At 39.0% G+C, this 11326-nt stretch overlaps 1 protein-coding gene across 2 annotated transcripts in view; it reads right to left on the bottom strand.

Annotated features, from left to right (window-relative positions):
- Positions 1 to 1883: 1883 nt before the first annotated feature.
- The window catches only part of TDRD7 (tudor domain containing 7), a 46875-nt gene continuing 37432 nt past the window's right edge, over positions 1884 to 11326 (bottom strand). The window contains exons 10-17 of one of the 2 annotated variants that reach the window (XM_035310320.1): positions 10406 to 10608; positions 10129 to 10263; positions 7830 to 7913; positions 7542 to 7676; positions 7101 to 7211; positions 5052 to 5551; positions 4487 to 4647; positions 1884 to 2377 (exon numbers count right to left, since the gene is read on the bottom strand). In XM_035310320.1, coding sequence (XP_035166211.1) covers positions 2157 to 2377; positions 4487 to 4647; positions 5052 to 5551; positions 7101 to 7211; positions 7542 to 7676; positions 7830 to 7913; positions 10129 to 10263; positions 10406 to 10608 — 1550 coding nt within the window. In that variant the 3' untranslated portion in view covers positions 1884 to 2156. The remainder of the gene's footprint in view (positions 2378 to 4486; positions 4648 to 5051; positions 5552 to 7100; positions 7212 to 7541; positions 7677 to 7829; positions 7914 to 10128; positions 10264 to 10405; positions 10609 to 11326) is intronic. The other variant, XM_035310321.1, reaches the window with a different exon arrangement.

Below are 11326 nucleotides of genomic sequence, written 5' to 3'. Positions count from 1 at the left end.
CTCCACTGCATCAATTTGCAGGTGCACATCTCCTACTGGCCAACAACACATCAGCAAGCCTCCAGTGTGCGGACACAGCCTGGGTATTTTTCAAACCACCAGACAAACTTCACTACAGCTCCATGAAAATACCCTGTGCCATTAAACTTTTCCATCAACATTTGCAAGCTTGCAGATGTAGGTGTCATATGCTCATAGACACACAAGAAAGCTCTCCCACTCTTCAGAAGCTCAGAAAAGTGCTCTTCTCATCCCAATGACCCATACCATCCAGATTTTTTGGCTCAGTAGCAGTCCTACATAAAAACAAACAAACAAACAAACAAAAAAAAACACTCTTCTGCATCAATGTTTATCCTACAGCAGTCGAAGATCACACTGATTCTTTCACCTATATTCTTCACCTCTGCAGCTGAGGAAGGAAGAACTAAAATCTTGGAGGAATGATTAATAAAAAGCAGCTGAAAGCTCTTGTAAGCCTGATAGTGACCTTGCTAAAACTGCAACCAGAAGCTGTATATGCCAGGTTACACACAATGTTGCATGCAAAAAATAAATAAATCACTGGAATTCTTAAGAGGTTAGACACATTGGCAACCCAGAGAGGCAGACGAGACTGTCCTTTGGCGTTTGTCTTTGGGTGCTGGGCTCAACAGTGTCTGGCTTTCTTTGTAGTACGATGTCACCCTCTGCTTCCAACCCCAGTAGTCACTTACTGCAAGGAACTCCTGAAGGGAACCAAGACAGTTACTGAAGAAACATCTGGCTGTTAAGATGAGTCTGCCTCACACAATTTTAGCTGAGACATTGCGTTACGTTTCACCTGTTAGGGCACCTGTGCTGATGCGAGAGCCAGCATAATGTGTGGGCGAGACTACCCTGCGGTTTCTGAGTACAGGAAGGAGTGGTGGACTACTGAATGCTCTCAGGCACAACACAACTTCCATCTCATCAAGTACACTTGAGAATCTCACCTCTTCACACTTCACTATGGACAGGACCATGTTAACTAGCAATTTGTGTTAAAGTAGCAGTTTGCTGGTTTATCATTGCCTGCTCTGCTCACAAGGGCTCTGCTACTCCCTACACAGTCCAGGCGGAGAAGGACTCAGTGCTGTTAGCTCACATTTGCACCCTCCTGGATAAAGTCTGTCTTGCATACTTGAACAGCTTGTTCAGTCAGAATATCTGCATGCATTTTCTCCCATCTTGCCATTACGCACGCACTGCATGTTTCTGAGCCATAATTTCCCCTCTGTCCATTCTCCCTTACCCATGCAGGCAGCATGCTGGCAGCAGGCTATGAGCTATAACAACATCTATACCACCTCTAAATTTTCCAAGGCCCTTGCAATCTAAAATGAAGGCAAACATACTGTCTTCAGAGCACTGATCTGGGTGCTTACGGGACATTGTTTGCTCCTGTCTCATGGGAAAAACAGTTGCTTAAAGTTTCTCAGAAGCAAATAAGAAAGCAAATTATCAGAAAAGGAGAGAAAGGAATTCCTGGAATTTAGCAAGCGGGGGAAATGGGGTAGAATTCAGACAAGTGGTATTATTCCTAAAAAACAGCAACCAGACTAGTAAGCACAGGGAAGTCCATACCATTCTGTGAAAGTTAAGCCCTATAACTGCAGTCAAACTTCTCTGCCCCAAACAAGGCATTTTCAGCTATTCAGTTCTTAGAAGGTTAAGGCAGGGGAAAAACCCATCAAAAATGCATACCTCAGTCACTAAATTCAAAAACATTTAGGACTGCTTCCTTGTTTCCCAAGCAATAAAAATTCTAGCTAAAAAAGGGGAGTAGTATCCAGTAATGGTTAGAAGTACCGACCTAATAGTTATGAGATATGCCTCCCCCCCTGTCAGGGAAAGATCACAAGAACAAGTCACCATTGCTTTATTGATAAATAACTTTTTCTTTAGTATTTTCACCCAAACTCTAGCATTTCAGTGGTAAACAAAGTGCAATTTTTCATAAAGTCAACCTGAAGTCAATATAACCCAAACTTGTTAAACAAATCTTTTTAACTGAACACACATTTTTCAAGTTTATACCTTCATGTCATCAAGGCAATGTAAGAAGTTACATTTCTCTTCAAAGCCTGTTATTTTATTGCTAAAGAATCTGAGCCACTACATTTCAGAAGTGGTGATTAATCAGCTTTTGAAAGTTCTGCAAGACTTTGAGACACAAAGTCATGAATCCATGTATCAGTATCTGGAAGAGACGTGTCCACTAAATAAGTCACTATTTTTCGATCCCAGGAGTTAGTGCTTTCATTAATTGCCTGTATCTGTGCCACCAAGGGTTTCTTCTCTACTCGATTCCGAAACATTATTGATGCCTCTTCTGACCATTGCTGGCTTTTCACTCCTAGGACAAATGTAAAGCAGAAGAGTATGTCATTTACAGACTAGACCAATCTAAGTGATCAAGCTTAATAGAAGCAGGGGGTTTCAAACCTTGAGAAAACAGATATTTAAGTACCAGTGAAGGCAGCTTAATTCTAGGAAAAAAACACAAGCTCACTCATCTCCCACACAACCAATGTTAATTATTGCAGAGACTAGAACATTCTTTTCTTAAAGTCTAAATCTATGGATAGCCTCACAAAAGTGAGAGGCAAACGCACTGACTCAGTGAGTTTTTCCAAGTATAGTAGCTGTGAAGTATGACCAAGCCATGTTACTTAGACAAGAAGGAAACTAAAGATCTTTTCAGAAGAAACTAGTGATTTGTATTCTGCCTGAGGATGCTGAAGCAGTAGTCTTGATTTAGGTTTTCTTCATCTCAAAACAGCATTAGCAACTAAAAAAACCTGCCAAGCTTTCAAATCCCAAACTAGATCTGCAGAGAGAAGTAGTAAATAGAAATGACTCCTAAGTGTCTCATGACTCCTGCTATTTTTTGAGATTGGCATCCCACAGAGGTGGGCCTCCTTGGGGATATGATGCTAGAATCCAACAGGATTTGGATATGGCTGTGAACCACCAAGGAAGAAGCAGCTCCTGCAGACTAGGCATTCAGTCTCCCCAGACCACTGCTGGTGTACAGCATCTAGTCACAAAGGACTCAAAACGTTGTGCATGAATTCCCAAGCAGCAAGTTACAGATAAAGGAAACAAAACAGAGAAGTGACAACATGGCTTCTACTCTTATCAGCAGCTTGCTGCTAACAGGACAGGGCACCAGAGATACGTAAATCCTAACAGGTTACAGAAGGAAAGCCAGGTTGGGAAGCAAATAGAATTGAACAAAAAAAAACAGACCAGAGTCTGAAAGACAACAGATAAGAAAAAAAGGGAAGAAAAAAAATGGAAGAACAGGAAGAAGATAGTTATTTGTCTTCTGGGCCCAGGTGGCCTGCTTTGACTATATGTGGCAGCTCAGAAGCCAGCTTAACTAGCTACTCAGGATTCTGTGAAGCAGGAAGAATTGATGACCTGCAGGCTCTCTTGGCAAGATCCTGTACTCTCCCAGTACACAAACAGAGCTAGAAATCAGCTTCATTTCAGCACTGACCTCCTAGGACCCCAGCCTAGTGGGAACACATCCAACCTGACCTGTTTAAAGCAGTCCCCAAGGTCACACTGAGGCAGATCCACAGAAAGCAGCCAACAGAGCATGGTCTGTCACTTCAAGCAAGTGTATTCTGTAACTGTAGTCTAAGCTAATGCTAACCAAGCAGAAGTAGGAAGTAGCAGGTGAGTAAGAAGAGACATAAATCTGAAAGCAACGCTAAAATTAAATAAATTGGACCAGGAAGGAAAAGGCATTAAGGAGGGAACAAGTTGTAACTTTCTATTTTTTTTTTTTTAGATATATGCACATCCTCTATGCCCACAAGTAAACTAATCTTACTTAAGTTTGATGAAAGCCCCCACCCTCCCCATGGAGTTTGTTTGTGAAAACCCATGTATTTCAGGCAACTTTGAGTTCCAAACATGCACTAGAAAACAGTAAATTACAATCTGGACAAGATATGAAAGAACATCTCCAGAAACTCAGCATCTTGTCCTAACTTTATGTAGACTACAATAATCAGAACATAAGTTCTTATCAAGAGATATAACTTTCACACTTCATAATAGGTTATGTTTAAAGATCCAAATAACATTTGGGTTTGATTTCCCTGTGTCCTTTGCATATTAGCCACCACACACATTAAATGGTAAATATTTATGATAAAAAGCAGCTGCTGTTAAAATTTAAGCAACCTTCAGTTTTATACAGTTTAAAAGTGCTCGATTAAATAGGTAAGAAAACTCAACCATCACCACCCATGTAAAGAAGAAAAGCAGATCTACTTTGATGGCATAAACATGCATGCATTAAGCACGTTTTTGCAAGCAGGTACATACTTACTCTAGAAAAAAGTCACTAACATTCGGCTTTGTCCCCTTTACATTTATAGACATTTGGTATCCTCACTGATGTAAGACTTTAAATAAATAAAAAGAAGAGTAAATGATTACCACCCACCTGCAAGCTGAGCTCTTATAGCTTGGAAAGGTAGTTTTTTGAATTTATCCAGGAGTGGCTGCACCTTCTCTATGCTGACAAGCTCATGTTTACCATAGTCCAGCTCGTATACGGACAAAAAGCCATTTCTAAGAATTCCTTTTATTATCACCCTGTACCAACTGAAAAGAGGGAGAACAACAATAAACACAATTTATATTCATACACTGTCAAGGCACCAGAAAAGCAATACACGACAAAGATTTTAACCAGCGTGTCTCAAGCTTCCCAGATCTGGTATTATCTGAATAAAGTCCTTCCAACTAGTGTCTGGAAACATGACAAGACTGCAACCTCATTTGCACCCTTAGTCTCCCAGCTATCGCCAGACACCTGCCACCTTGTTAACAATGTAGACAACAAAGCATTTCCCAAAAAAAACCTGCAACAAGGCCAAGCTTTAAAGAAAAATGTGTAATTCTGTCACTAACTCCAACACAGCTATGCATGATGATTTACCAAGATTTAAGTGTTGCTGTAGGTAAAAGCTTGCTTTCACAGGTTTTTAATTTAAGTATGCACTTACTGATTTTCAATTTTAGCTGCATACAACTTGTTTTTTTCAATGTTCACAGGTCTCTCTTCAGCCATGCTGTAGTACAAGATCATTTCTTCCATTAGGGCTTCCAGGTTATGTAGCTCTTTCCAAGGCTGGACAACAAAGTGACCTGGATGGCATGCCACTGAGACATAGACATCCATGAGCCCACCAGCCTTTGACAAGGGTAGGGGTGGAGGCATATCACTGGCAGACGCTGCACTACTGGGCTCCAAAGCAGGCTCAGCTGAATCAGAGGAACTCTTCTCTAGCCTTCCCCGATTTAACTGCAGTGCTGAAACTGTATCACCTGTCACTTTTGCAGAGCTGGTCCCCTTGGGCGTAACGCTCAAGAAAACATCTTTCTGATGCTTCCACAAATCTGCTTTTACGATCTGACGATTGACGCTATGATCCATGTCAGAGAAATTCTCTGGAGGAAACAAGTAAACGTGTGCAATTCCCTTTGAAACATCCTGTTTAACCACCTTTAGAAAGAAAATAGAGTTTAATTTTCAGTTAACAAGTATTAAATACACATCCGGTGTTGAATAGAAGAATAAAGCCTTAACAGAAAAGCAGCAACAGATAAATCCTGTGAAGTATTTTCAAGATTCTCTCAAATAAGTTAACAAAATTGCTGGATAGTAAGCCAATCACAGGTGCTAAAAATTGCATTGATATTTATTCCACTATTGTAGAGCATATACAAAGCTTGAATCAAGTTGTGTTGTGCCCAACCGGTTTAATCCCAGTATTGCTTGGCAGAAGCAAACTGCAATAATTGCGGTTTTCTGGAAAACATTAGCCAAAATACTAAATTAGCCATACATTTCTAAAAAATTAAGTAAAGTTATCAAATATTAACACTCAATCCTTCAGAAATCTCTTCCTGTCATTATGGGAGATGAAACCTAGTAAATTAAGAATGGAATGAAAAAAAGATGAAAAAAGCTTCTAGGTTTGTATCGTGCATAATTTTCAAGCACTGGCATAAAAATCTCCTATTTAAGAGCATTTATCATTGGCAGCAGCTAGCATTACTGATAATAAAGCACTGAAATTTTCATATGACAAAGCATTTAACATTTGTTTATAGATTCCTCTGTTGATTTTTCTATTCTTTCCTCTAATAATCTGCACAGGATATTTCTACTTATAGGCAGCAAACAGGGGATGAACAAAACCTTCCCAAAATTAAAGCGTATGTGTTTCTTCTATTATCTAATCAAGTTAAAACTAATACCAAACTCAAATTATCTTGAAAAAGATATTTAGAAAAAGCAGTTGCAACAGTCACAAGTCCCAGACTACGTGAGCTATGTTTTAGCACAGCCTCCTGGGTTAAAAGAAGGAAAAAGGTTATAAGAAAGCTACAAAACATACTTTCTAAGTACTCTGTCAGTACCTGGAATCAGATTTTAAAGAGGAAATCAGCTTTGTTTAGTCTCCAGATAGAAAAAAGATTTCCTTTATAAGGGTGGCTTCAGCTAACTAAACCGGAAAGGCACCATTGCCAATGGAAATAACTTTATCTCAAAGATAACAGAAACCCTTGAATAAATGATAGCACATACTAAGTCACACTGGATTAGAAAAAAACAAACGAAAACTAAAGCTGCTTTCAAAGACCAGAATGAGAAAAGGTTATCCTCACTTAAGAGGCATAAAAATAATTTAAGATCCATGGAACACTCACATATTTTTATGTGGTAAAACATAAAACAACTGCTTCTTTCTTACCAGTTCATAAAATAACTCTAGCTCCATATCTGGACTGGCATAGGAAAATGAGAAAGACAATCAGCTGCTAAAATTCTTCAGAGGAAAAAGAGAAACTGCTAATGAGCCAAATATTCTTATGCCAAACAGCATAAGAAAGGGACTTTGTATTGCACTTATGTCCAAGAGATGGCTACAAATTTTTAAACTTCATAACAGAATTCTGATGAATGGTTAAGTTTTCAAAGTTGTTCTTTCAGTGCTTTTTCCACTGGCCTAGGGATTTAAGGTCATACAGGCATTTTGACTATTTACCTTCATGCTAAATTCAGGACTACTCATTACTTTATCTCTCAGCCACAGTACAGCATCTGGAGTCCACATGCCAGTGTTGGGAGGCAGATCTGCTAGGCAGCATTTTACAGCCTAAGAACAGAAGCATACAAAAATATGGAAACTAGTCCACAAGTCCCTGTTCTCAGAAAATTCATTAATTGTCATTGATTCAATAATATATGACAAACAGAAATAGACAGAGGGACATTCAAAACTGCTGTCATTACTAGTACACTATTACCAAGCATCCTGTCAGTACATAGGACTACATTACAAGTTATTTCAGGCAAAGCTGCATAATGAAATGCACTCCATTGTTGAACATGATGAAACAAACAAACAAAAAAATCATAGCATAAACCTAGAAGAAGCACCACTATCAAGAGATCTGGTATAGGTCACCTTTAACTTGCTTTATACCTGAGGAGGTATTGCAATTACTTCTCTCAGGAATTGAGACGGGATTTCTCTAAGGTCTGAAGCTTCTACAGTTGCAACTGTTCCAGTGTCCACGAAGCGCACACCAAGTGCCCGTCTACTGTGAATGATTGTTATCTGAAATAATATAGGAAGACAATCATTTTAAGGGTAAAAACACAACAGTGAGGCATACACTGTAAAATGTTTCAAGGAAAGACAGAATTCAGATTTAGCTGAAGAGCCTCTTCTGTGTGGGAAAACTGTTGCTGTTATCTGAATGCTTCTTACCTCTACACGTGCCCATTTTCCTTTGCAAGGTAACAAGCAGATTTTGCCACAGAAAGGCAGTGATACATTAAAGTCTGATGCCTGCTGCAAATACAAAAACAAAAATTAAAATGCATAGAATCATTGCTAGCTGACACTCAACTACACATTTCAAAAGCCACAAATAGAATAAACAGTTCTGAGAAGCAACAGAACTGTCTCAAACACAAAGTTTCCTTCCAGCCTCAGAAGCATTTTCTGTAACGTTATTTTACGCTTTCCCCGTTAATAAAGCTTTAATTCCAAGCTGTATATCTTGCAGTGGAACCAAGAGTTACCGGAAAAATACATTTTGAAGCACAGAATACAAAGATCACTGACCATTACACTTTTAATGTTCTGAAAAGAAACAGCACTGTGGAACTGTGATAGATAACTGAAGCATTTCCTATCTTATATTCTAAACTACATTTAGCGTGTACGCAAAGCCTCATGGGGCTGATATTCACTGTGGTGATCCTAAATAGTGTTAGAAGACACTGGACACATTGCAAAAAGCATGAAGAGGTTCCCATTGGAGACCCATAAATACCTTACTGTGATTAAATTATCAGACAAAACAAAAAAACTCATGAAAACCTGTAAAGTCAAGGTCTGTCTTTGATAGCAGTGAAACCCTAACACACTGTCCATCAAATCTGGACAGTTGCCTGCCTTTATGTAGCTAAACCTTTCAGGGTATATCTTACCCTCTTTCTTTCAGTGTTCAGCTTGCTTGAAACTGAATCTTGATAATCAAGACATATAAAGTACGTCCAAATGGAACGTGTTCCCGAACAGACCTAAAGCTCAACGTCTAAAAAAACCTTTGTAAAGTTAGTTTTGCAAGCAGCAGTTCTATCAGAGTCTTACTTTTCAAGGATCTGCATTTCATGATTTGATTCTCTAACGTTTCAACTGGATGTTAAACAAATTGGATTCTCTAAACATTTTTTCTTTTGCATAAAATCTTGACTATAGTAAGGCTTGTTGCATGTGAGCGTAAAGGGTAGAAGAGATATACTTCTCTATCACATGGCTACTTCAAAGCAACTTAGTTCTTTTGAAAATGTCTTCTATACATCAGTTCTGATTGAAATTAGACACAACATTTAAAAGCTAAGGATACAAAGACAATATATGCAGCACATCTGGTCAAGGCTGTTGAACACTGAAGGAAGCCAGGCTAAAAAGAACAGACCTTGGTCACACTGCTTTTGTTGTCACTTTGCAGAGTGTGCTATAGGTCAGGCTATTCATACACCTTAAATCCATCACATAAATAAATATTCCAGAAAAAAAAAAAGTATGGCAGAATGTCCACAGGTTTTCTGTCAATCTAGAGCAGTTTCTACAGGAAGCTTCCCATTAGGAGCCATTTTGGTACTGCTTTTACTATTCAAGTGAAGTTAGAAGTCATTTTTGAATCTTTTGAGACAGCATTTGAACAAAAGAGAATAAGAAAACATTTTCATTCTGAAAACTGCATGCATAAAAACTAGGAAGAGACTTTTTAGGCTTTTTATGTGTTCACGTCTCAGAAACCTGAGCTTTTTGTGGTAGTTTTACCATGCTAGGCAGCTGAACTCCACCACAACCACTCTCTCACTCCCCCTCCTTAGAAGAGGAGGGGAAGAAGTAAAGAAAAGAACTCCTGGGTTGAGATAAGGATAATTTAATTAAAGGGAAAAACAATTAAGGAAAGGTTATTATTAGTTAAACAATTTAACTAAAGGGAAAAAAGGGAATGGGGAAAAGGGAGGGGGGAAAAAAAAAAGTAAAGCTATGTGGAAGTGCAGAGGAAAGAAATTACTCTCTACTTATCACCAATGAGCGATGCTTGACCACGTCCTTGAAGCAGGGCCTCAACGCACATAGCCGGTGTTCGGGAGGAGGACAGACGTTTTTGCAACGAGAGCCCACCCCTCCCCTCTTCTTCCTTTTTCCACCTTTTATTGCTGAGTGTGACATCATATGGTATGGAATATCCCTTTGGTTGGTTTAGGTCAGCTGCCCTGCTGATGTTTCTCTCTTACTTTTTTGCCCACACCCTAGGAGGGTTGGAGAGCGTCCTGATGCTGTGCCAGCACTGCTCAGCAGCAGACACAACACCGGTGTGATACCACTGCTGTTGTAGCTACAAGTGCAGAGCGCAGCACTGTATGGGCTGCTGCAGGGAAAGTTAACATCCCAGTCAGACCCAGTACACTTTTGTACAAAGAAAAGGACTGGTGCACTGGAAAGGCCACATGACTTGACTTCTGCCTCATCACTGACCTACCTTGTGAAGGAAGTAGTCTTCTGTCTTCTGCAAGATTTCAGAAAGCCTAGACAAGCCTTTAGATGGCAGTTGGCAATACAGACTTCCATCTGAGAGAACACTGGTTATTCTGACATTTGTATATAGTGCATCTACCTGGAACAGTAAGATTTTGACAAGAAAGGGGACACATACACACACAGAAAGTTAGCATGTTTGTGAGTACTGTTTTTTGTCCATCCAAAACCTTGTGGTCAATGATTTTTAATGAAATAAAAAGGAAGGAAGCAGATGTTACCTGTAGGTGCAGTTCAAAAGATTTGTCATATAAGACCTTCAGACAAGTAGCATTAATGTTGATGTCATCATCTCCAGAAGTGTCGTAGAGAACAAAAAGAGGTGTATCACTCCTTTCCAGTATTTCCACTGCAAGTATCTTGGAACATGTCTGCAATTCCACAGCCTTTACTAGGGCAGGATCATCACAGAAGACTTCCAGCCCTGTAAGACACACCATACTTTTTATGTATTACTTAATGAAGGGAAATAAACAGGTGTGTTCACAACAGGAACCTTTCCAAGAATCAGGATGTAGTTGGAAGGTTGTATAACACCTCAACTTGCATTCTACTGTCTTCTTTTTTAATACAGAAAACCATCTTCAAGAGGAAAAAAAATCCTCTTCAGAAAGAATCAAGGCCAATATGTTGAAAAAAAAACTGCATTGAAGTAAAAAGCTTATTCTTGTCAATTTCAAATATTTAAAATAAAATGTTCTTAGAACATTTTAGAATCTTAGAACTAACATCTTAGAAGTTAGAAATGCCAACCAGTTTCAGGAAATTAAATAATTTCCAGCACAGTCTAGGAAGTCTGCAAGTGCTAAGAGGGGAAGGATCATTTTAAAAATAATGGAATGATCACATTAGGTCTCATTTGTGGAAAAATGCTTTACACATCAAGTGTTTTACTTATATTTCTTTAGGCATGTACATATTAAAGGAACAAATGCATCCAAGCTAAGTGCAGAAACAACTAAGCTCTATAAGAGCAATACTGGGGTCTTCTGATATCAAGGTTTCTTTATAAAACTCCTCTTGACATCCTTCTTTCCATACAAGTCTGCTTAGAGTAGCTATCTTGGGCAGAATCTACTACACAGAGTTATCACAAACAAGGATCAAAATTCCCAAACTGAGATGGTTCAATCCGTAAGTCA

This window comes from Oxyura jamaicensis, chromosome Z, assembly GCF_011077185.1.
Source record: "Oxyura jamaicensis isolate SHBP4307 breed ruddy duck chromosome Z, BPBGC_Ojam_1.0, whole genome shotgun sequence".
NCBI lineage: Eukaryota > Metazoa > Chordata > Aves > Anseriformes > Anatidae > Oxyura > Oxyura jamaicensis.
This window is presented reverse-complemented; position numbering and strand designations above follow the sequence as displayed.